The following is a 23,317-nucleotide window of genomic DNA, read 5'->3' on the forward strand; positions in this document are numbered from 1 at the left end:
TGAGGCTGTACCCGAGAAAGGTCTCCGAAAGATCGCATTCTGGGAAGCTAGGTCTCTTTGCAATGACAGCGTCGTCGAAGGGGTCGTGAGAAGTCGTCTTGAATTCAAAGCTATCGAAAGCTTCTCGAATTGGGCAGTGAAGCTCGATATGTTTCGAAGCTTCATTGTTGCGATTGTTGACTGCTGAAAGACTAGTGTTCCCAGAACCGTGAGGTCTTCAAAAGTTCCTGCCTTACTGGGGTGCGGTGCCTAAGAAAAGTTGCAGGGGTCTGTCAATTTAGTCGCGGTTTCGCGTTCTAAGAAGTCGCGTACATCATCAATTTTGCGGAGCTCAACGCAAGTCAACACTCCGAAATGTCAATTTGACAAACTTAAGGGGGCACTCCATTATCATCTCCGATAAACTTCCAAACAGGAATCACGAATTTCAAAATGCCTCCGGATATTCGCAACTTTTTTGGAGCCAAAACTCAGACCCCCATCCGAGAGAAGGAGACCAAGGAAACCAAGAAAGGAGATGATTCCAAGAAGAAGCGAGGCAGTAAAGACTAGGTTGATGCAATTAAACCATTATTGACTGCTAACATTTCATAGAAAGCCGCAAAGTCATTGAAGATAGTGATGACGATGAACCTACACCAGCGTTTGTAATACATATTCTTACCACAAATCACCTCTAACTATTGCAGGGTCAAGAAATCAACCCCCAAGAAGGCACCCGCCAAGAAAGCTGTGTGAGTATACCAAGATACCTCAATATTCACTACTGATTTTTCCCCAGGAAGCAGGAATCCCCTAAAGGACAAGAAACCTCTACAACGGATTACTTTGCTACCAGCAGCAAACCTAAGCCTACCAAAACCACTTCCGCAAAAGCCACTCCCGTCAAAACTAAGAATCCGCCAAAATTCGAAACTAATGGTCGGTCCTCTGCTCGCAAGAAGACCGCAACATCGTACAAGGAGGAAGAGGATGACGACGACTTTGCTATCCCTTTAGATGACGATGAAGAAGGGGCGGATGACATCTTTGCTACAGATGTTAAGACATCCGGCAAGAGAAAGGATGACGGTTATGTCGAGAGTGACAGTAACGATGAACCCATTGTCGTGCCAAAGAAGACAGCGAATGCCAAGGCCAAGGGTTCTAAGAAAGAAGATGTTGAAATGAAGGATGCTAGTGACTCTTTTGTCTTGGCAGATGAGAGTGATGATATGATGGTCATCGACAAGCCGGCCCCAAAAACCACTGGAAAGAAACGAAAATCTGTGGATCTCGAGTCGGAAGATGACGAGGAAGATGTCAAACCAAAGACCAAGTCCGTCAAGGCGAAGTCCTCTAAGCCGCCACCCGCGAAGAAACCAAGAGCCCCGAAGAAGAACGAACCCGAAAGCTCTGCTGTTCAGGCGATTCTTGATAACATCCCGACTGTAAGAGCACCAACTCCGCCTCCGCCAGACGCCAGTGCAAAATGGGACTGGAAAAAGGGAGGCGGTGGTGGTGGCAATGCTGGACCACCGGCCGGTGCAGGATCCAAAGAGATACCAGTGGGCGCAGAAAATTGTTTAGCTGGTATGACTTTTGTGTTCACTGGCTTACTCGAGTCAATCTCTCGTGAAGAGGGAACAGAGCTTGTGAAGCGATACGGAGGTAAAGTCACAGGTGCGCCGAGCAGCAAAACAACTGCTGTGGTCCTCGGCAATGACGCTGGTCCAAGCAAATTACGGAAGATAGCAGAGCTTAAAATCCGGACGATCAACGAAGATGGTTTGTTTGCGATGATTAGCCAACTTCCTGCCAATGGAGGTGACGGCAAAGCAGCCGAGAAGACTATGGAGAAGAAGAGAGCAGAAATGGAGAAAATCAAGAAGGAAGCAGAGGAGATGGAAAGGGAGGAGAAGCGAAAAGCTGCCGAAGCTGAAAAGGCCGAGAAGGAGGCACAAAAGCAAGCTGCCCTCAAAGGAACGTCTGCTCCAGCGCCCACCCGCAAAGTAGCACCTACTGCTCAACTATGGACTAGCAAGTATGCTCCAACATCAATGAACCAGATCTGTGGCAATAAAGGGCAAGTGGAGAAGATTCAAGCCTGGTTGAAGGGTTGGGCAAAGGCTCACAAGTACAACTTCGAAAAGAAAGGGCCGGACGGTCTAGGCGGCTATCGTGCAATAATCATTCATGGCCCACCTGGTATCGGGAAAACCACCGCTGCACACCTTGCTGCGAAGCTGGCTGGTTACGATGTCATAGAGAGCAACGCAAGTGACACTCGAAGCAAAAAACTCGTGGAAACAGGACTTAATGATGTATTGGACAACAATTCTCTCCTCGGTTACTTTTCAGGTAACGGCAAAGACATTGATAAGCAGAAGAAGAATATTGTCCTCATCATGGACGAGGTGGACGGTATGTCTGCTGGAGATAGAGGCGGCGTTGGTGCCCTTGCCAAAGTCTGCAAGAAGACTCACATACCAATGATCTTGATCTGCAACGACCGGAAACTGCCAAAGATGAAGCCTTTTGATTTTGTCACGTTCGATATTCCCTTCCGCCGTCCAACACTGGATCAGATCCGGTCTAGGATTGCAACCATCTGCCATAGAGAGGGCTTGAAATTACCCATGAATGTGATTGATGCCCTCGTTGAGGGTAGCAACAAAGACATTCGCCAAATCATCAACATGTTGTCTACGGCCAAACTGGATCAAACCTCTATGGATTTCGACCAAAGCAAGGCCATGTCCAAAGCTTGGGAGAAGCATGTGATTTTGAAGCCATGGGACATCTGCCATAAGCTTCTAGGCGGAGGTATGTTTGCTCCAAGCAGCAAGTCGACTCTTAACGACAAGATCGAATTGTACTTCAATGACCATGAATTCAGCTATTTGATGATTCAAGAGAATTATCTGAGCACCAAGCCAATACTTGTGGGAAGTCGACAGGGACGAGAAGCCAAGCTGAAAGAATTACAGCTCGCCGATCAAGCTGCAGAGAGCATCAGCGATGGCGACCTGGTTGATAGAATGATTCATGGTTCCCAGCAGCAGTGGAGTCTTATGCCAACTCACGCCGTGTTCAGTGCCGTCCGCCCTGCTAGCTTTGTATCTGGTATGATGACTGGCCAGACAAGCTTCACGTCTTGGCTTGGTAACAATAGCAAGCAACAAAAGCTCGTGCGCTACGTGAAGGAGATTCAGTCTCATATGCGTCTGCGGACATCTGGAGACAGACACGAGATTCGACAACAGTACTTGCCCGTTTTATGGATTCAAATGATCAAGCGGCTTGAGCTTGAGGGAAAGGATTGTGTCGACGAGGTTATCGACTTAATGGACAGCTACTTTTTGACAAGAGATGACTTCGACTACATGATGGAGCTTGGACTTGGCCCTCAAGATCAGGAACTCGTCAAGCTTGAGACACAGACCAAGTCAACTTTCACAAGATTGTAAGTTAGATCACTTTTTATCAAGTGAATCACTAACTTGGGACACAGATACAATGGCCGATCTCATCCGTTGCCGTTCATGAAGGCATCGAATGTCGTAGCTCCTGCGAAGCAAAAGAAGGAAGCTCCTGATCTTGAGGAGGCAATCGAGGAAGAAGATGAGGGCGATGCGGTCGAGGAGCCTACTAAAGAAGAAGCAGAGGAGATCGATTTCAAGAAGGATAAATACATCAAGCAGCCAAAGGTCAAGAAGGCAGCGGCAAAAAAGGCTACCAAGAAGACGAAGGGAAAGGGTGATGACGAGGGCGAGCCTGACGACGACGATGATGAGGACGAAAAGCCCAAGAAGAAGGCCAAATCGAAGGCGTCGACGGCCAAAGGGAAAGGAAAGAAATGATTGTGTATAGTCTAATCTACTGTATATGTTATCTAGCATAGCCTTTTGAGGTTTGGAGGTCTGAGTGTATGCTAGTTGAACATATTCCTGCCAATGTTGGGATTCAGAGCAGTACTTGAAATGCGATGTTTTGAGATTAGGAAACATTCAAGTAGACCTACCTTTGTCCCTCAGAGCCCTTCTTCCATCTCGGCAAGCCTTAGAAGGTAGAAATTCCTTTAGATGATGCCCAATTTATCGGAACCCCCCTGTCGCCACGAAAGTCGTTCTTCTCATCATGCAGTAGCATGATATCTCGATTTCTTTCTTACTCCTGTAACATTCTTGGAATATAAAATATAATTGGTCCAGAGCTTGTGGAACAAAATTAATGGGAAAAGTAGATTTAACGAGATTCACAATAGTTTTAGAAAGTAGTCCGGGTCGTTCTTATCCACTTCATCTTTCGATTTTTAATTTACCGTTAGGACTTAGCCTATTTATGCAGTCTGAAAAGCTTTAGAACAATATTGTCTAGTATACCAATTTCTATAGTATTTCATATCCTCGATTTCTAATATACCGTTAGGACTTAGCCTGTTTATATTTTCTGAAAAGCTTTAGAACAATATTGTCTAGTTTGCCAATTTTTATTGTATTTCATAATCTCGTGCTTTCAAGCACCATTAATCCGTCCATCTCCAACAACAAGTTCAAGACCATGCATTGCACTTTCTGTTCTCGAAATTGTTTGAACACTAATTATCTCCGGCACTTCATTCCCATGCCAACTTCCTCGTATCTAAGCGCTTGCAATCTCCTTTTCTAACCTCCGTGATCTTCTTTCCAGTTTTCCATCTCAGCATCGTCATTGAATGCTTCAGAAACTTGAAATTTCCTTCGCCATCCCATTTACTTTCCTTCACACTGACCTCTTCCTTCCCTTCCGCATTCACAGCTTTCACATCTGGACCAGTGATGGTATACACTTCGACATCCTTCCCTGCTCCTGACAGATTCACTTCAAAACCTTTCGTCTCGTGGATATTCACCACAACCAAAGTCAGCACACCCTCCTCGTTCATAGATGCACTGACATCCAGCCAACTTGCACCATCTTCGAGGACCCCTTGAAGCCAAGTAGGATTGGTAACCCCATCATAAGCCCCACAACTAACATGAACACCCACAGTCCAACCCCTCATATACTTACTAAACAGCAACAAGGGCCACCAAGTCGCCTGTTTCACAATTCCATTTTTCGTCGTCATCAATGGACTAATAACGTTCACACTTTGGGCAATGTTCGCCATTCCTACCCATCTACTTTGCCTCACGAAGACATTCAACCAAACAGCCACACCCAGAGCATCGGATAAGGTGTAAAGTTCTTCGGCCCCCTGCTCACCAGGAGCGCGTTCGGGATCCCAGACGTTCCATTCGTCAAAACAAATAGTCGTCCTAGGAACACCGGGTGGGATCTTCTTCTCAATTCTCGCAATATCGATAAGCGCTGCGGCAGTTTCAATCGCTCTTTCTGCTGACAATGGAGCAGTGACGTTGGGGAGATGCTCTTTGTCGGCTGTGTAGATGTGGATGCTGTGCATATCTACGTACGGAATGCAGGATTTGAGAACCTCGTGGTCCCAGGAGGAGTGACCAGTTTCACCGCAGAGGATGAGGCAGAGGCTTGGGTCGAGAAGTTTGAGGGCTTTGGCCCATTGAGCAGCTGTTTTGGCATAGTCTTCGGAGGTCATTTGTCCAACTTGCCATGGTCCCCACATCTGAAAATGGTTAGTCCAAGATTAGCTTTCGACAGAGGTAAGAGTTTACTTCGTTACCCAAAGCCCAGTATTTGATGTTATATGGCTCTTCTCTTCCGTTCTTGCGTCTGAGATTGGCATAGTAGGTATTCTTTGTACCATTGCAATACTCAACCCAGGCCAACGCCTCGTCCAGAGTTCCAGTGCCGAAGTTCAACGCAAAATATGCCTCGACTCTCTTCTCCTTCCCTTCACTCAGAACTTCAAGCCAGTGCATGAATTCATCAGTACCTATTACAATCAGCCTCATCATTACTTCCTCGTGATACATAGGATCTACCAAACTCATTTGTCTCGGTTCCCAGCCAAGCAAGTTCTGGGCGTGCGGGTCTGTTCTCTCTGGGTCCAACTCCATCTTGCCAATGATAAGTAGCTACAAAATTTCCTCCTGGATACCTAATCACGGGAATATCCAGCTCGCGTAAGGCGGATAGGACATCAGTACGGTACCCGTGAGAGTCTGAAAGAGGGTTGCCTGGGTCGTAAATTCCTCCGTATATACAACGACCCATGTGCCTGGAGGAACGTCAGATGAATGCTATGTATGATAATGTAAAGAACGAAAGGCGATCGGGATATTTAAGCATCAAAATATCCTGTCTATGAAGGGACATTGAAAAGGTTCAGTATCGAAATCTCCGATCCGAGAAGGGACATTGAAAATGGTTCATCTGTTGAAAACCCGCAATCGCATTTTAAGATGAAAGCATGCTTGCAACAATTCGAGTGAGCAACTCACTCCATGAACCCGCCATATATGTTTGGATCTGGAGGTTGTCAGATAGGTACGCTTCATTTAAAGTGTTCATCCCATTTTTGGACATCAAGCTCGCGACAGCTTACCTATCTTCGAGAGTCTCCTGGTGACATCGACATTAATAGAGGGAGTTTCCTCTTCGGACAACCTCGTGAAAGTCGTCATTTTGCTTCAATTTCGACTCTTTTTATTTCCAATTCAATATCTGCACGCACAATGTGTCGAGCTTTTTGAGGCAATCTCCTACCTGTTAAACGCATGACCTTCACGTTGGCGTTCCTCACGAGAGCTTCAATTGTGGTTCCTGACCCACTGGTCCATATTGATTATCCCTACCATCCACTGATGTATGATTGGCGCGCATGTATCCATATCCTCATGGACTAAGCTTTGCTCCTGGCACTGGCAGCTTTTCTGTTCGCTGCTCTCGAGTGGCGGGAATAGTTTCACCGATTTCCCCAGCGGGGCTGGATACTTCCGGCGGGCATTGTGGCTTGACCCCACAATCCCGACCTCCACCTGATCAACTCAACTCGCTTGCAATTCGACTTCCAGTCTCCTTGTCGAGTTTCCATGCCCTCGGATGAGCCCACCAAACAGCCAGTAACCAGCCGCATCTCTTGACGCCGACACCTTTGAACAAGACAACGGCCCGTGTCAATCCCAATGGGTTGTCTTGTCTAGTACCAGAATTTATGCGTTCCAATTGCGATGCTGCTCTCTGGAGTTCGTCTTCGTGGTGTGCACTTCCCCCTAGCACAATGAGGCCAATACCCGGGGCGTCTCCCCAGCTGGTCTATGCAGAGCTATCTTGCCCCATGAAGCTACCCCAGTCCCCCCGCATGTGGTTTGGTATCTGGGCGAATTTTCCCTGCAGACCTGAGTATATAGATTGACAGTCGCGTCCCGGAGAAAGTTCTCCCCATCTTCATTTCTTTGGAAGTATTGCCATCCTTTCTACGTGTTGAAGCACAAACCGCGAAGATGGTTCTCAATCCAAAGGTGTACCAGGTATGCAATTATGTACCTTTGATATGGCCCACGGCTGATTTGACCAGTTCCTTGTGGGCGTTTTCGCCTCCATGGGGTCCATCCTCTTCGGATACGATCTTGGTGTTATTGCTGAAGTTATAGCGTCGAGCTCATTCATCAGTTTCTTCAACAATCCAACTAGTACTCAGACGTAAGTTGCGTATTCTGGAAAAAAGCGAGTATACGCTAACAAGTTGCAGAGGCATCGTGGTATCATTCTTCACAGGCGGTGCTTTCTGCGGAGCTGGACTGGCAGGACCCGTATGCCTCACTAATGTCCAAACCATTTCAAACACAAGCTGACAATGTTCCCAGAGCGGTGATAGACTGGGACGAAGATGGACCATCGTTATCGGCTCGGTCGTCTACCTTCTCGGAGGTGCTCTTCAAACTGGTGCCGCCAATCTAAACATGCTATGGGCAGGTCGTTGGCTAGCAGGAGTCGGAGTCGGATTCCTCGTTATGATCATTCCTCTATATCAATCCGAGATTGCACATCCTTCTATCAGAGGCACAATCACGTCACTGCAGCAGTTTATGTTGGGTATTGGTGCTTTTGTAGCTGGATGGATCTCTTATGGAACCTTCGTTGGACTCACAGATCAAGCTCAATGGCGTCTACCTCTTGGTCTTCAGATGCTTCCCGCTGTTGTACTTGGTCAGTCTTGCTCTGCTGCACAATGGAAACAGTACTGACGTTTTGGCTACAGGTGCATTGATCATGATGTTCCCAGAAAGTCCACGAGTAAGTTCTGTTGAGCTAGTCAAACTCAGTATGCTAATATCGAGCAGTGGCTCATTGATCACGGTCGCCCGGATGAAGGTCTTCAGACACTGGCACGCCTTCACTCCAACGGCAACGAAAATGATCCTTGGGTGCGAGCCGAGTTCGACCAGATTCAAGAAAGTATCACGCACGAACATGAGCACGAAGCCAAATCATACATCGAGCTATTTACCAATCGATCTTCGTTCCGTCGTGTTTTCATCGCCTGCGCCCTCCAAGCTTCCATCCAGATGACGGGTGTTTCTGCAATTCAGTACTACAGTGTCACCATCTACGGCGCTATTGGTATCAAGGGTTCTGATGCTCTCAAGTACCAGGCTATCAACAACATCATTGCTTTGGTCGGAGAAGCTTGCTGCGTATTGTTCGTTGATAAACTTGGAAGAAGAAGACCTCTTATTTTCGGCAACTTGGCCAACATGATCTGCTTCCTCATCGCTTGCATTTTGATTGGTATGTCATTTCATCTCCAACTCCAACATACGCTCCTACTGACGATGAAAAGCAAAATTCCCTCCTGGATCGTTGAACAACCACGCCGCTGGTTGGGGTTTTATCATCATGTAAGAATTACCTACTTCAAGCGTCCTGAATGAATAGTGTCTAATCAGATTGCAGGACCTGGCTCTACAACTTCTCTTTCTCCGCAACTTGTGGACCCCTCTCCTGGGTCATTCCCGCTGAGATCTTCGATACTCGAACCCGGTCTAAGGGTGTCTCTATTGCTACCATGGTCTCATTTGCCTTCAACACTCTTATTGGTCAAGTAACTGGCACCGCCATGACGAATATCGGGTACAGGTATTATTTTGTGTTCATTATCTGCAACTTCACCAACGCCATATTCTTCTACTTGTTCCTACCGGAGACCAAGAATTTGCCACTTGAGGAGATGAATGTAAGTATCGAGCTCCTTTGTTCTTTTTATGAGTTGAACAAACTATGGTACTAACTGGGAGTAGTACTTGTTCACCAATGCGCCATTCTTGGTTGCTGGTCACGATAAGAACAAATATAAGGCCGGATACGCAGAGGATCTTGAGAGGAGAGCCTTGGAGATTCATGATAAGAATGCTGCTGTTGGAACCCACGAAGAAAATATCGAAGAGCCAAAAAACTAAATGGTTTCGAGATAAGAATGAAAGAGGCCATTTTTGAGCAGGAGGAGAGTGTCGTAGCTTGGAATTTATCAGTGAGAATGGAAACTAATTTGTTGACATAAGATCTATTTCCTTCAATCTGAAACACCAATATAAATGATATACCAAGTGAAGCCATTTCCCCTGGCAATCAGCTCAACTAGAACCAATGATATTCAAAAGTCCTCCAATGGTCTGCAACACAGGATCCAATACCTCGCCAGTGACAGGATCCAAGCCCCTGAGTGCAGCCTTGAGCGTACTTTCAGTCAACGTCAGACCCTCGGGTAACTCTTCTCCATTTGCAATGTTCAGTTCGAAAATCACTATTATCCCGTGAGTATCTCCCTTCTTAGCTCTAAGACTTTGGATGCGACTCACTTGCTGCCAAGCTTGCGAGCGTGGTAGGCTCGGCGGTAGGTCTCCACCCCTCCTCATATGGTAGCCTCTCTTCCTCAAACAAGCTCTTCACATACTCAATCGGCGCTACCCCAGTCGTTGGATCTCCCATTGTACTCAAGTAAATAGCAGTCTCGCCATAACTGAATATGAATTGAACAGGTCCATAGGTGAAAGTCGGATCCCTGGCAGCTTCGGTCTGAACTCTATTGTACTTGACTTTGGCGGCTACTGGGATGGACGTTTCGGTCATGCCGGAGTAGTAAGCGAGGACTGTGTCCCAGATTGTTTGGTTGAATGAGTAATTGTTTCCTGTGGAAGCATCGGCGCGGGATAGGGAAGCGTCGTGTTCAATCACCATATCGTGGTGATCGAGTTGATCGAGATCGAATTCGAGAGCAAGGAAGTCGGGATTGGAGCCGATTCCAGCGGCCCCAACGAAGAGTGAGAAATCGGCTCCCGTGTTCATGCCTTCTGCTAGGCAGGAGGTGAGTAGAGGAATGGTGTAGCCTTTTCCACTGCGAGGACAGATGTCGTGGTTTGCCAGTGCATTCAATCCCGGACAGGGAGAACGCACGTCACCTGGACCAGGGCCAAGGAAAGAAGGAAAGGTTGAGTTGTCTCGTTCTGTGAGAGGAGCGGGATGGTATTCTCGTGAGACAAGTCGAGGACCTGATGCTTTTCTGGTTGGAAGATTCAAGTCTGAGAGCATGCCGGGAAGAGCAGAGGATGAGCCCAGTAAGGCCGTGACAACAAGCAAGGAATACATATTGTGACTCGTCGAAGGATATACTGAAACAGTCAAGCTGGAAGGACGAGACAAGATCAACTCTTTTCAATCCCCGAGATGAGACTCTATATCTCCATCAGATCAGATCTACATACACCATTGCTCAACCTTAACCATCCTCTCCAATCATGCACAGCACAAGAAACATGAGGTCAAGTTCCAATAGGTGACTTCACCAGCTTCCTGATCGCAGAAACAGGTAAAGATTTGCTCAAGCTTAAGTATTTTCAAGCAAGTGCGAGCCGCAAGCCGAGGTTGTGGGGCATCCTGAGAGTTTAAGCTTAAGACGGCGCAGGAAACCGTTTGTGATCGCCTGTCTAGCCCACGGACCTCGGGAGTTTTCAACTTAGCTGCCATATGGCAAGTATGAACAAGATTGAAGGTAAGTGATATGTGTTCGTGTTCCGTACAGAGGCAACTGCGAAAAGAAGCGTTGCAGGATCGTAGTCTTAACTTCTATCTTCGTGGCGAGAATTTGAGCAAGTCATTCTCAGATGTTGCCTTGTGGCATTGTTGGGTAGAAGATTAGACAGGATGTTTAAGCTCTCCGCGGCTTGCTTCTAACATCAAGTCTTGGAGTTGTACTCCGGTCCCACTTGTCCAATCCGAATGCGTCGCTAGTACATATGAATCTTGAATTACAAGATGAGAACTTTCTACACACATGGTAATTGGCAGAGCGTTGAAAGGAGGAGGTGTTTAGAAGCTGCAAGTCAGCACAATCTATCCTGGATCAACGATGCTGCAGCGTGATATCTCTCATAGCCCAATGCCTAGGTACCCTCGAAAAACTGCAAGAACCATGCGATTTAGGTGATAACGCTTGATATCAAGGCTTGGGGTAATTCATCCAGTAGTATGGACGAAAATTAACGTGGAAAGACACGGCAAGAACAATGGAACTTTGCAGATGATGAATGACCCAAAAGGGAAAGAACAAGAAATAAACAAATGAGATGAGTCCTTCGTGCCATACTGAGCCATGTCTAGAATGCTTTATCTGCTTCGAATAGAGACCGGCCGAGCTCAGCACAATCTCTAGAATCTCGGCTTTAACAACATTGGCATGCAAAGCACCAAATCCGAGTATACAGCGCTCACCAAACTCGGGTTCGTTCAAACGTCCAATTGTTTCGATACAAATGTGCCCTGGGTTCTGGAGGTTGGTGGATCATGCTGGCAGATTGGTTGACCAAGGTCCGTGAGCGAGGTTGGTCTCGGCCAGATTGTCGACTGTGTCGTCGTGTTGCAAGATCTGTCAAGTGGCTTCCTTGACGGCAATCCCGACATTTTTATCTTGTTTGGGCAAATGCAGGGCCAGCAACAAATTTGAAACATACGCAACGAGCGTTGTGCTTTGGCTTCGAAGCAGCCTCTGTAGGCTTGACCTGTCATCAAGTTCTCCGTTGCTCTGCAGTAGTAGGGCCGTCAACAGCAAAGAAAATATAACAATTAGTTCTGATTCGCAGAGGCTTTGTTGTCTTCAAGCACATTCTAGGTGTCTAATATCTAACTTTAGTATGTAGCTTAGACGCAGAGTAAACGACGAATATATTGCTAAGCCCACGTTCCCATGTGCTAGGTACAGTAGGAGAGACTCCCTTCTTCTCGTCGATGTATATTTGCAGCGATCCTAGGAGACGATTCAACAGGTTGGAGATGCCTTGGCCCACTCACTGCGAGGAGGAATGGGAAGAGTGTTGGCTTCCATCTATCTCAGGCACAGTGATGGCTATATGCAGGTGATGGTTGGATCACTGCCGTCTTGTGGTGGGAAAGTTGATGGCCGTGAAAGTGCAGTGTTGAAAAGATACAAAATCATTCGTATTACCCAGAGAACGGTTTATATCTACCGATTTTGCGTCCTCTTCGACACTTGGCCGACCGTTGGCTAATAAGGAGTGGGACTGTTTGTTGAAAACAGGTTGCCCGCCGTTTTTGAAGCCTGAAACACAATTAGTACTATACTCTGTTCTTGGAAGACGGTAGTTAGTTACTCCATGTAAGCTTTCAACGGATGAGAAGTGTCGAATCTTTCTTAGAGTGATTGACTGATAGAGTAACAATCTCGTCGTGCTTTGTCCGACAGACCTTGAAAGACACCGCTCCTTCGCTTCTCCGCAAAGCATTGATGAGAAATCCAAGTTCCCCAGATTCAGATTAGAATAGAATCCGTCTATACGGCACGCGACAGTAAGACACCCGCATCGCGGAGTACTGGAGCCCCCCGACTGATCGTGAATTCTTTTCGGGTTGCTTCTTTAGGAAATGCCATCAACACGCTTCGGCGTGAGACGGCTTTCACGTAATTAACTGTAAGTCATGTGGGTGGCGGGTTTCACAAACTGGAGGACGGACGGAATCTTCTCCATGATGACATCAAAGGCGGAGGAGGCATCTCAGAATTTGGGGCGAAAAAGGCATCCTCCTGCGACTTCCATCTGATTGGATTTCGTCCGCAACCGTTTTCTCGTCCTGCATGAGTACGAAACGAGTATGAGCATGAGCCGCGAGGGAAAGGATGACCAGATTGGGCTTTCCGGGACTGCATCGATGGGGAAGAGACCAGGGCCTTCTCCACTCCCCACACTCTGAAGGGAGCTTCCAGGTTCCAGGTGTCGGGAAGCCAGCGATGGCGGACGACTACCTATCCAGCCGACATCCTTCAATTCGGGCCTTACTGTAGTCTTTAGCACAACTCAACCATCCCAGGATTAGCAATAATCCACAGATGGAGTGAGAAATTAAGAATCGAACGAGCATTCATCGCAGCTTACTCCACAATACGGGGAATCATTCTGGAGTCGTGAGTGGCCTGAGGGGATGACGGCGCGGACGAGTCAGGCCAAGGTTTAGAGCCCGTCGAGTGACTAGGATCGGGCTGGGAACAGAGCGAAAACTCTGCTTGACGAGCGAGATGAATCTCCAGATGTCAGCGAAGACACGACGAACGCTGTCGGGATGATCTTATCTGCTCTCGGAAGTTACGGTTGAGTACAAGCGTTTCTTGTGGCAGGCGCCGATGCTTTTTTTCTCCATAAGAGAGTGATCAACATCCTTCTTTCCTCCTTGCTATTTCTCTCTCAACTGTTAGTCTTTGTATCTGGTTCCCTGGCTTTGTATCCAGTCCGATACTTCATTTCTATACTTTGAGATATCACTTGGAAGGCTACAACATGTTCGGTGGGAGGTACTTTGGCCTTCGGGGTCAACGGCTTACACTTGCCGTCAATATCATTGCTGGTCTTGATTTCTTGTAAATCTCCTTGCGTGGAAAAGCAATATCGTGAAGCTACGACTGACCTACTCCCAGTCTCTTCGGCTATGATCAAGGTGTGATGGGAGGCTTGCTCACTCTCGGGAGTTGGGTAAAGCAGTTCCCTGAAATTAATACCGTCGACAATCCAGGGTGAGTGACAGAACGGCTAGACAGGCATCACTCAAGTAGACGCCTCTCGATGACATTTCTCACCCTTTATCTAGATATCTTCCAATGCTAATATCTCCAACAGCAACACTCACATATCTACAATACAGGGCATCTCCGTAGCAAGCTACAATGTTGGCTGTTTCGTTGGTGCTATCATCACCATATTCATCGGAGATATCCTTGGACGAAGAAAGATGATCTTCCTTGGTTCATCTATCATGGTCGTTGGTGCTATCCTTCAGTGCACAGCCTTTAGCCTAGCCCATTTGATCGTCGGAAGAATCATTACGGGCTTCGGGAATGGGATGAACACTTCCACCGTACCAACTTGGGCTTCCGAGACGTCCAAGTCTCATAAACGAGGCAAGATGGTCATGATTGAAGGGGCCATGATTACCGGTGGAATTTGCCTGAGTTACTGGATCGACTTCGCCTTCTCATTTTTGGAGCCAAGCACGGTCTCCTGGCGATTTCCGATTGCTTTCCAGATTGTCTTCGCACTTCTGTTGCTAGCTTTCATCCTCGAGCTTCCGGAATCCCCAAGAGTGAGTAAGAGAAATGCCAGAAGCGTTCCTCCTCGCTAACAGGTGAAAAGTGGCTCATTTTGAAGGGCCAGGAGGATGAGGCCATGATGGTCATTGCTGCACTGGCTGATCTTCCTCCTGAAGATCGACTCGTAACCACAGAATTCGTTGAGATCAAGGACACGGTTATCGAAATGAAAGAGCACGGATGGGCAGATCTTTTTACCATGGGCCCAGAGCGAAACTTCCACCGTGTTGTCCTTGGTTATGTCAACCAAGTCTTCCAACAAGTACGTCCAAATCATCATTGCTCCCCGTACAACTAAGGAGCCGGAGTTCTCTAGACACTCTTTCAGGAGAGCTTACCGGCTCTTTGAACTTTTCGTGGAATAAATACTGATTTGTCTATAGATCTCAGGTATCAACCTTATTACCTACTACGCTGCAACTATTTATCAGCAATATATCGGATTGGGTGGAACCACTGCTCGGGTCCTCGCTGCCGCAAACGGCACAGAGTATTTTATCGCCTCTTGGGTCGCTGTCTATACAATTGAAAAGTTCGGGCGACGGAGTCTTATGCTGTTCGGCGCTGCTGGTAGTAAGTATAAAGCTCGCTCTTCACTTCATATTCTATCAGGCTCTCGGAAGATGCTTGATGAGTACTCATTCAACTTTTGGTCGAGTCATGTATGGCACCTGCCCTTACGGACTTCTGAACGAAAGGACTATTCCCACCTGTTGAATGAGATTGCTTCAACAAGAGCTTCCGATAATTCTTTAGCAGCCCATACTAAATTCATGCAGTGTCTGGTTCGATGGCTATCCTCGCCGGCATGAACTACATGTCACAGAACAACCTTGGTGGATCCTCTCCTGGTATTGTTTCCGCGGTATTTTTGTTCGTATTTAATACGTTTTTCGCTGTCGGATGGCTCGGCATGACTTGTGAGTCTCCTCTCATCCCTGCAGACAATCATTTCTAATCTCTCAGGGCTCTACCCCGCCGAAATTGTTCCTCTTAAGATCAGGGCTCCAGCCAACGGTCTATCGACGTCGGCAAATTGGGCTTTCAACTTTATGGTCGTTATGATCACCCCCGTCTCCTTCTCGTCCATTGGCTACAAGACCTATGTTATTTTCGCCGTCATCAATGCCGCCATTTTCCCTGTTGTGTACTTCTTCTATCCCGAGACAGCTTATCGCTCTCTAGAAGAGATTGACAACATCTTCAGAAAAACCACCAAAGGCTTCAGGGGATGGTTCGACGTCGTGCGTACCGCCAAGAACGAGCCTCTTAGATACGGAAAGCATGGAGAGTTGCTCATTGATTACGAGCATACCGAACACGTCAGAAGACAGAGCTTGGCAACTGCTGGGAAGGCTGAAAATAGGGGCGTTGAGGATATCAGTGGAGAGAGTTCAATGAACGAAAAGAGAGCAGAGAATGTGTAGATGGACAGTGAGGATGGCGAAGGACAAAGAGAAGGAGAAAACACTAATGGATACCCACTATGATATTATATAAATTGAACTTTCAGCCTCTTGATCTTTACAATGGTAATGTGATCTTAATGAATTTGATTGACAAGGCACCAAAACTGTTTTCGGATGATATCCTCTCAGGGGAAAAAATTTGTTGGAGAAAAGAGAAATTTGTGCCGGCGAATTGTTCCTGCAGAATACATTTAAAATTTTATAACTTTTCGAATCTGGGCTTGGTCTTTTTCAGTCCAGAAAGCATGGCTCTCTCAACATCGCTCGTTTGGAGAGCCGCCGAATTCCACACCCCAGTATATCTCAACGAATCAGCCAAATTGTGATCCCTTGCGTGATTCAATAATTCTTTCGTCCCCTGGACCGCGACCGGACTCTTCGTTGCCAGCAACTCGGCCATCTTCAAAGCAGCCTCGACAGCTTTCTGCTTGGTCTCTAGAACTTGACTGACGAACCCCACACGGTATGCTTCTTCTGCGCCAAATACTCGGGCCGACATTGCGACGTCCTTAATCCACGAAAAGTTGCCTACTATCTTCGGAAGGCGGGAAAGTGTTCCTATGTCTGCTGCCAGACCAATATCGACTTCCTTAACGGCGAATTTCACGTCGGAACTGCAGATTCGAATGTCGGCGCAGGTAGAAATGTCGATAGCAAGCCCAAATGCAAAACCATGCATCACGCATATAACAGCTATTTCCCAATGTCAGTAAACGATTCAATCATCGTGTGAGTACCAATGTCCGACTCAATGGACGAACATCGGCACAGAAGAGAGAGTACGTACGTTTTTCACACTTCTCTGCACTACTTATACAAGCCTGAAACTCTTCAACATGTCTCTTGATAGATGTTGCTTTCCTAGCCACGTCTTTCTCTTCCGCCGATTGTGCTAATATGCCGGACTGGCTTGCGGCTTCTACGTCCAAACCAGCAGTAAATGCTCGGTCTCCAGCGCCGGAGAGGACTATGGCTCGAACGTCGGGAGAATGCGAGAGGGTGTCGAAGATGGTCTTGTATTCTAGCCACATTTCCTCGTAGAAGGCATTTAATTTCTGCGGGCGGTTGATCTGTACATGGCAGACGTAGGGAGAGGGTTGGGTGACTAAGAAGTATTTATAGGTTGGGGAAGCCATCTTGAGCTGATGGGGTGGATCTTGAGGAGTGGCTTCGTTCTGAGGAGGGCGTAAGAATCGGAGTGAGCTTCAAGAACGCTGGATAGATGGGTGTTTGGGTCAATTATTGGAGGATTAGTTTGACATTGTCGAGTCGAAATGTCCATCCCAGGGTAAGCTCACAAGGCTGAGTGATCAAGAAGTCAAGAAAGCCGAGGCACAATCGGCCCGGAATTGATCCGTGCTCATAATTCACACGTGAGCTCCTCTCGGCTGACAAGGGGGTCAGTGGAACTTCTCGTTCCCTTGCGTCGTGATACTTTACTTATATGCATCTAGAAATCTCGTTGTTGTGAGTGTTTGGCAGTCCAACAGCAGAGTTTGAGGTTATCCTTGCGTTGTTTGAGGCTTCAATACGTTGCTTCCTATGCTGTCAGCATCTTTTTGGGCGCTCCTTCTCACTTACCTTCTCCTTAACTCCTAAGCCAGTCGCGCATCGAAAAATTGAAACAGGTGAGAGTTGGCCTGAAAACTAATGCGGAAAGCTCTGCATGACTTCGATTTTGGGGAGCGAGAGTCATGTTTATGTCTTGCGTCTTTGCATCCTATTCAAAGCTGTTCTCAATCGTACAGCTTCGATTGGCTAAGAATACGTACTCCTGTTGCGATTCCTTAAGACCCCAATTGGGACCAATACCATGCACTATAGTTGCCAAGGTTGGCCCGCAAAGCTAATGCTCTCTCCGCCTCCCGCTTTACAAGCCTATCACTGCGCGATGTTGCCTTTAGGATTTGGGTGCAGCTAGTTTTCCCCTAACCCGACATACCTTTGGAAGGCCACTATCCTATGAGAGCTGGAGACTCATGAGGCGGCGCTCATGGCCCGAATCCAAGTCCATTCTATGCCTGGGTTTGATTGAGATCACTGGGTAGACCTGAAGCTTTTGCTTGAGTGGTGGGAGTGGTTCTAATCATAACGCTCATGATCCAAACTCGGCGTCTGTACCTTCAGTTCGACTCTTCCTTTCCATTAAAGACTTCTATGTGGCCGATAGGCCCGATGGACCGATGCGGAAGGCACTCAAGGGTGGAAAGGCGCTAAAGTGACACTCGTCCTTTCCTTCCCGTTGCGTAAGAAGACGTTTTTACATCTCTTGTTTCCTAGACCCTTCTTTGTGATAATTTCCATAATGACAATGGCTCAATCCAGCACTCAAACCGTCTCTATAGAAAATGATAAGAGTTCCAAAGATGTTCCCTGGTACAGTAAGGACATGACCTCGCAGCTGGGAGCGCCCGCCCGTGATCTGCTGGAAAGGTACAGCAAGATACCTGCGGACGAGGTTGAAACCCACATTTACTCCGTGGTATGTTGCTTCAAACCTCGATACTGCATGTGAGCTGACGTTATTACAGCGCGATGAGGCTTGGCAAGTCTTCCCTTATCCATGTATCGGTCAATTCCGTTTCCTCGACCTTGGTAAGTAGCTTCTTCGAAGCAACGCTCTCACTTGGACATTTCATTCCTATTCATACTTGCTCCAAAGAAGGATGGCTAACTCTGGGATCTGGTGCTAGGTATTAGCCTCAATCCGAACTACGAGACTGTCCTCGAACGCTTGAAGACGGGCAAAGAGAACTTCCTTGATCTTGGATGTTGTTTCGGACAGGATCTCAGGAAGCTGGCTGCTGATGGAGCGCCATCTGAGAATCTCTATGGTGTCGATCTTCGCCCAGAGTTCTTCGACATGGGCTACAAGTTATTCCGAGACAGGGAACTTCTGAATGCCAACTTCATTGTGGCAGACTTATTCGACTCGAACAGCGATCTACACTCGTTGAACGGAAAGGTAGACATCATCTCCGCTGGCTCGTTCCTACATCTCTTCAATTATGAAGGTCAGATTGATGCTTGCAAAGTTATTGTCAGGCTTCTGAGAGAAACAGCAGAGGGTTCGGTGTTGATTGGTCGTCAAGTTGGGAGCTCTGAGGCGGGTGAGGTCGTCCATCACTCGAACCCGGGCCAATCCTTGTTCAGACACAACTCGAACAGTTTTAAGAAGATGTGGGAAGAAGTTGGGGGACAGACACCAAGTGGACTGTCAAAGTGGAAGAACATGTGGAAACATCAGATGTCGGAGAAAAGAATCATTGGGGTGATACTGAGTTGCGTGTCATTACATTTGCGGTGTTCAGAGATGCTTGAATCCCGGATGGCTTGTGTTGTGTATGCTTAGTATAAGCTTTCATTTCTTTACGATGCGAGATGCAATATAGCGATACGAAAAGTTTGCTAGCAACCCTCAGACTCAAACATCATCGGAAACATAAAGAGTTCGGGTGTCGACCAAAGATCTGGCATCGTTGACTACCTATTCTTGTGGATATCGGTCCTCGAGTCGGAAGATTCAACGATTACTACTACAAAACCTCTCTAGTGCAGGCAATGCTATCAATCTCATCCAATATTCTTTGCATGAGCTTTTCCATCAAATCATTACCAACAACCCCCTCTTGCCAACTGAATCCAAGAGACAGACAGCCATCCATTCCGCTTACGACCCCAACTGCAATCGCACTTCCAGACACAAAAGCACTCCTACCGAACACCACTCTTCCCATAGTCCAATCTGACCCCTCTTGTTGCCCTGCTTTGATACCGCCGAGATTCGAAACGTCAAAACTTGTGCCTCTTTCCTTTCCCACCCGCGACAAGAAGAATTCTCTCATGTCCTTGATCTTCTGGAACTTCGCCACGTTAATACACTGTCCGTCACTCTTCAAGTACTCGCTGATCGTCTCTCTTGATCTTCGCGCTTCGTCCCAGGAGAAGGTAGACACGTTCTCACGGTGGTAGTACTGAGAGAATGCATCAATCCAGACTCCGAATGAATCCTCGTTTATGATATTTGGCATCCAACGGCGGAGGCTCACAGGTACGGTGCATTCTACCTCGTCGAAACTGGCTTCAATGTTCTCCATCAGTGCTATAGCCATGATGACGGGAATTGTGGCCGTGACGGTTGTGCCGTGCGACTTGCAGGCTTGGACGAATCCTTGGCTTGTGGATTGAGAGAGGAAGAGTGATCGGAAATGGCTCTGTGTTGGCATCGTGACTTCTCTACCAGACCAGAGGTTGGCATGCACAAGGGCTGGCTTTGGAGTTTGTATGGGAAGCGGGTGCAGAAGTTCGAGGTTGGGAAGAAGGTCTGTCTGGCGAGGATGTACAACAGTGCTCACCAAAGCAAGGGTCTTGTCTTGAAGGCCAGCGAGAAAGTCTTTGTGAAAGACCAGCCCTGATGCTCCATCACCTAGGCTGTGATGGAAAATGAAAGACGCAACGAACTCCACGTCTGAGTTTGTGACGATGATCAGACGCCAAAAAGGCAGCTTGCCAAAGCTCGTCTTGAAACCTTTGTTGTGCTGATCTTCTAGAATGCGGTCAATCTCAATGTCCGTTTGGTCCTTGATATAGGTCGTTTCACGTTTAAGGAACGTTACTGCCTCCCGAATGTCGATACTAGGAAGGCGCGCGAAGTATGGGTTGGGAGAGTCTTCATCTATGACAATGGCCAATAGTATAGGGTGTTTTTGGACAACGGCTGCGACTGCTTTGAGAATGACATCTTCCAAAGAACTCAAAGCATTTACCTCTGTCACATGAGAATATGTAGCCGATATCCCAACATTGTGGTAGAATCCTAGGTGATGTCTCGCGGATGAGAACTGCTCGAGCGCACCTGCAGACAGTTAGATAAACTTTGTAAGTGCAAGATCCTGGGCATTGTATGGCACTCACCTAGTGGACGTAATTTTTGGAATCGATCAATGTTTGCGGTTGGGGAACCCATCTCAGACATCGTGGGCTATTTGGCTGTACCAAGAGTTTGCAAATTGCTTAGATTGAGGAATTGAAAGGCAATAAACCACACAGCACACACGTAGGATGAAGATTGTGGACTGAGAATTGATACTTGGAGTACAGATGGACGATTTAGAATTACAGTAGGACTCTCAAGGCCAATGTCACCACTTTTCAAGAATCAACTGTTACACGGATCGACAGTCACTCGAATTCTTGTCCCTACAAAAGTGAACGGTTTCGGAGCGTGCGAGAATGGAAGGGGAGAACAGACATTATTTATTTATGGGAGAAGTAGCACCACGAGTAGGATTTAGATGAGTCATACTCTACGTTGGCGGCGTATTGCCGTCAGAACCCCTGAAAGGCGTCTCGGCTACTCCGTAGCGTAACTTACCTAAGCAAGGCAAGCAAGCGCCAGAAGCATCAATAACACGGCATGGGCCTCTGATCAGAGCACCATGCACTCTCATGTCTGATTCTGTTCTCAATGCACTCAGACTTCTTCACGTGGATGAGCTCTTGTAATATGTCGCAGACTCGCAGTGCGTCCAAGCTGCCATATAGCAACATTCATTGTAGGCTGCTGGATCACAATATTATCTCGTACCTAATGAACAAGTGAAGAGCCGCTCAATTGGGACTCGGAGATAGCAATACTTCGGGGTCCCCTACTGCAGGTGCTTCTAATTCTCTAAATCATTCTGCAACGCCGCTTTTCTCCTTCGAGATGCGCGCTACATCTTCTATATTTTGCTCAATTACGCCGATTGGGTCGAAAGACTTCATCTCCTCCTGGATCTCCTTGGCTCGCATGCTGTATTTCGTGTCCCCCAAGATGGCCATGACCGCATCATAAAGTGCTTCGGTACTTGGCTGATGCGTCTCGAGGTTGATGCCGACACCAGCCCATGCAACTCTACACATCCAATAAGTTTAATGGCTTCATCAAAAGGAGTCCTTGGATAGATGGCACTTAACCTACCGCATGGCATTCTCAGGTTTGTCAGCACCAACACCGCCTACAATCAGAGGCACCCCGTTTCCCAGTGCATGTTGGACGGATCCATACCCACCATTCGTGACAAAAACATCAGAATACTGAAGCATTTCATCATATGGGATAAAATCCGCATATCTAGAATTCTGCGGGACACCGAAATCTTCGGGCAGCTTGGCATTTTCCTTCCCAAGCGCTGCAACGACGAGCACATCCTCTTGGTCCTTCATTGCCATCATTGTAGGAATAATCAATTGCGTAGCGTCCATCGCGATTGTCCCTTGGGAAACAGCAACTATCCGCTTTTTCTGGGGATTAACTGCAATATCATTCCACCAAGCAGGGGTTGACTTCATAGGATCCCTCAATCCTGGTGGTAACCCACCCGAAAAGCGAAGGCCTGCAGGAGCATCTGACCTGGGGTCTTGACACGAACATTAGATGTGAAGATACGGAAACGGAGCACATGTTGTTTCGGAACGACTTACACTCTATCGAGGGCGCACACATTTGGATGAATCGATCCGCACAATGAAAGGATACATCGCTCCACCATAATCCGGGATTTTTGGCTCCATTTTCTCGGAGAATCTCTTCCCATCTAGCTTGTGATTTCGTGTACTTTTCTTTGTCTTTCCTGGTAAGTTCAACGTTCTCTATTCTTCCAGCTTCTGATTGATCTACTCTCGAACCACTTTTCCATGGCGCGGTATCAATACTGGTGAGCCTCATAATGGGTACTAGGACAAATTAGCAAAGATTTCATGGAGAGAATATATCGCAAAGCACAGCGGCAGAAAGCAACTTACCAACTCCGATACCAATTTGGCCAATGGGTCGTATATCTCCTGCACCAAGCAATGTGGGCAGCGTGCCTCTGAAAGCGCTTTCGAAAAGAACCATAATCCGATCTCTCGGATTCTCCGCCGTCATCTTTTGCAAAGCTTTCTGGACGCCTAGATGCTGCGGTGGGATCCATCCTATGAATGTCTTCAACATCAGGGCATCCCCAGATGGTGGTGGTATCACCTTGACAAAGGTTTCGATCAATTCAGCTAGTCTTACTTGAGTGATATCGGCTTCTCCATCGAGGGGAACGAAAGAAGCGCCAATCGCCTCAATCTGCGCCTTGTAATCAGAGCCTGTCAACACTGTAACATCATAATTTCTCTGAACAAGCGCCGACGCAACAGCCTTGATTGGCATTACATGGCCGTAGATCGGAGTAATACATATTAGGAGCTTTATTTCCGAAGAAGGCATTGCAAAAAAGTGAAGGTTTTGACATATAAACCGAAAAGGCACAGTTGAAGTGACTTCAAAGGACTTGAAGTTTGTCGC

General features: G+C 47.2%; 9 protein-coding genes across 9 annotated transcripts; 4 read left to right on the top strand and 5 right to left on the bottom strand.

Moving 5' to 3' along the window:
- Positions 1–319: 319 nt before the first annotated feature.
- LY89DRAFT_684333 (DNA replication factor C, large subunit) lies at positions 320–3,969 on the top strand. The gene is made up of 5 exons (XM_018214859.1): positions 320–541; positions 595–643; positions 690–734; positions 782–3,445; positions 3,494–3,969. Exons 1-5 carry the CDS (start codon positions 433–435, stop codon positions 3,840–3,842), a joined length of 3,216 nt encoding a protein of 1,071 aa, XP_018072782.1. The 5' UTR covers positions 320–432; the 3' UTR covers positions 3,843–3,969.
- Positions 3,970–4,513: 544 nt separating this feature from the next.
- Positions 4,514–6,774, bottom strand: LY89DRAFT_684334 (glycoside hydrolase). Its single transcript, XM_018214860.1, has 6 exons — positions 6,649–6,774; positions 6,488–6,584; positions 6,384–6,411; positions 5,925–6,160; positions 5,655–5,875; positions 4,514–5,605 (listed from the first exon to the last, which is right to left on the bottom strand). The coding sequence occupies exons 2-6, from the start codon at positions 6,564–6,566 to the stop codon at positions 4,598–4,600; spliced, it is 1,572 nt and encodes a 523-aa protein (XP_018072783.1). The 5' UTR covers positions 6,567–6,584; positions 6,649–6,774; the 3' UTR covers positions 4,514–4,597.
- A 428-nt stretch (positions 6,775–7,202) lies between these two features.
- LY89DRAFT_48698 (MFS sugar transporter-like protein) lies at positions 7,203–9,489 on the top strand. Its single transcript, XM_018207856.1, has 9 exons — positions 7,203–7,412; positions 7,460–7,584; positions 7,634–7,694; positions 7,749–8,091; positions 8,144–8,178; positions 8,226–8,673; positions 8,726–8,783; positions 8,839–9,118; positions 9,183–9,489. Exons 1-9 carry the CDS (start codon positions 7,386–7,388, stop codon positions 9,339–9,341), a joined length of 1,536 nt encoding a protein of 511 aa, XP_018072784.1. The 5' UTR covers positions 7,203–7,385; the 3' UTR covers positions 9,342–9,489.
- A 134-nt stretch (positions 9,490–9,623) lies between these two features.
- On the bottom strand, positions 9,624–10,350 carry LY89DRAFT_564818 (Cloroperoxidase; the record flags this gene model as incomplete). Its single annotated transcript, XM_018208524.1, has 2 exons — positions 9,624–9,685; positions 9,741–10,350. Coding segments are annotated over 2 exons (672 nt in total), but the record flags the coding sequence as incomplete, so codon positions are not given.
- A 3,062-nt stretch (positions 10,351–13,412) lies between these two features.
- On the top strand, positions 13,413–16,051 carry LY89DRAFT_48720 (sugar porter family MFS transporter). Its single transcript, XM_018207859.1, has 7 exons — positions 13,413–13,804; positions 13,862–13,957; positions 14,061–14,523; positions 14,574–14,792; positions 14,914–15,103; positions 15,310–15,450; positions 15,497–16,051. Exons 1-7 carry the CDS (start codon positions 13,725–13,727, stop codon positions 15,955–15,957), a joined length of 1,650 nt encoding a protein of 549 aa, XP_018072786.1. The 5' UTR covers positions 13,413–13,724; the 3' UTR covers positions 15,958–16,051.
- A 45-nt stretch (positions 16,052–16,096) lies between these two features.
- On the bottom strand, positions 16,097–17,299 carry LY89DRAFT_706901 (enoyl-CoA hydratase/isomerase family protein). The gene is made up of 2 exons (XM_018217557.1): positions 16,787–17,299; positions 16,097–16,692 (listed from the first exon to the last, which is right to left on the bottom strand). The coding sequence occupies exons 1-2, from the start codon at positions 17,133–17,135 to the stop codon at positions 16,199–16,201; spliced, it is 843 nt and encodes a 280-aa protein (XP_018072787.1). The 5' UTR covers positions 17,136–17,299; the 3' UTR covers positions 16,097–16,198.
- A 755-nt stretch (positions 17,300–18,054) lies between these two features.
- Positions 18,055–19,351, top strand: LY89DRAFT_746723 (uncharacterized protein; the record flags this gene model as incomplete). The annotated part of the gene is made up of 3 exons (XM_018221100.1): positions 18,055–18,481; positions 18,531–18,594; positions 18,693–19,351. The coding sequence occupies exons 1-3, from the start codon at positions 18,305–18,307 to the stop codon at positions 19,349–19,351; spliced, it is 900 nt and encodes a 299-aa protein (XP_018072788.1). The 5' UTR covers positions 18,055–18,304.
- On the bottom strand, positions 19,344–21,234 carry LY89DRAFT_781486 (uncharacterized protein). Its single transcript, XM_018222486.1, has 2 exons — positions 20,914–21,234; positions 19,344–20,854 (listed from the first exon to the last, which is right to left on the bottom strand). Exons 1-2 carry the CDS (start codon positions 20,972–20,974, stop codon positions 19,536–19,538), a joined length of 1,380 nt encoding a protein of 459 aa, XP_018072789.1. The 5' UTR covers positions 20,975–21,234; the 3' UTR covers positions 19,344–19,535.
- A 345-nt stretch (positions 21,235–21,579) lies between these two features.
- Positions 21,580–23,260, bottom strand: LY89DRAFT_717985 (putative UDP-glucuronosyltransferase 2A3). The gene is made up of 4 exons (XM_018218383.1): positions 22,786–23,260; positions 22,465–22,716; positions 21,962–22,400; positions 21,580–21,895 (listed from the first exon to the last, which is right to left on the bottom strand). Exons 1-4 carry the CDS (start codon positions 23,237–23,239, stop codon positions 21,676–21,678), a joined length of 1,365 nt encoding a protein of 454 aa, XP_018072790.1. The 5' UTR covers positions 23,240–23,260; the 3' UTR covers positions 21,580–21,675.
- Positions 23,261–23,317: the final 57 nt, after the last annotated feature.

This window comes from Mollisia scopiformis (assembly GCF_001500285.1).
Source record: "Mollisia scopiformis unplaced genomic scaffold LY89scaffold_10, whole genome shotgun sequence".
Taxonomy (NCBI): Eukaryota; Fungi; Ascomycota; class Leotiomycetes; order Helotiales; family Mollisiaceae; genus Mollisia; species Mollisia scopiformis.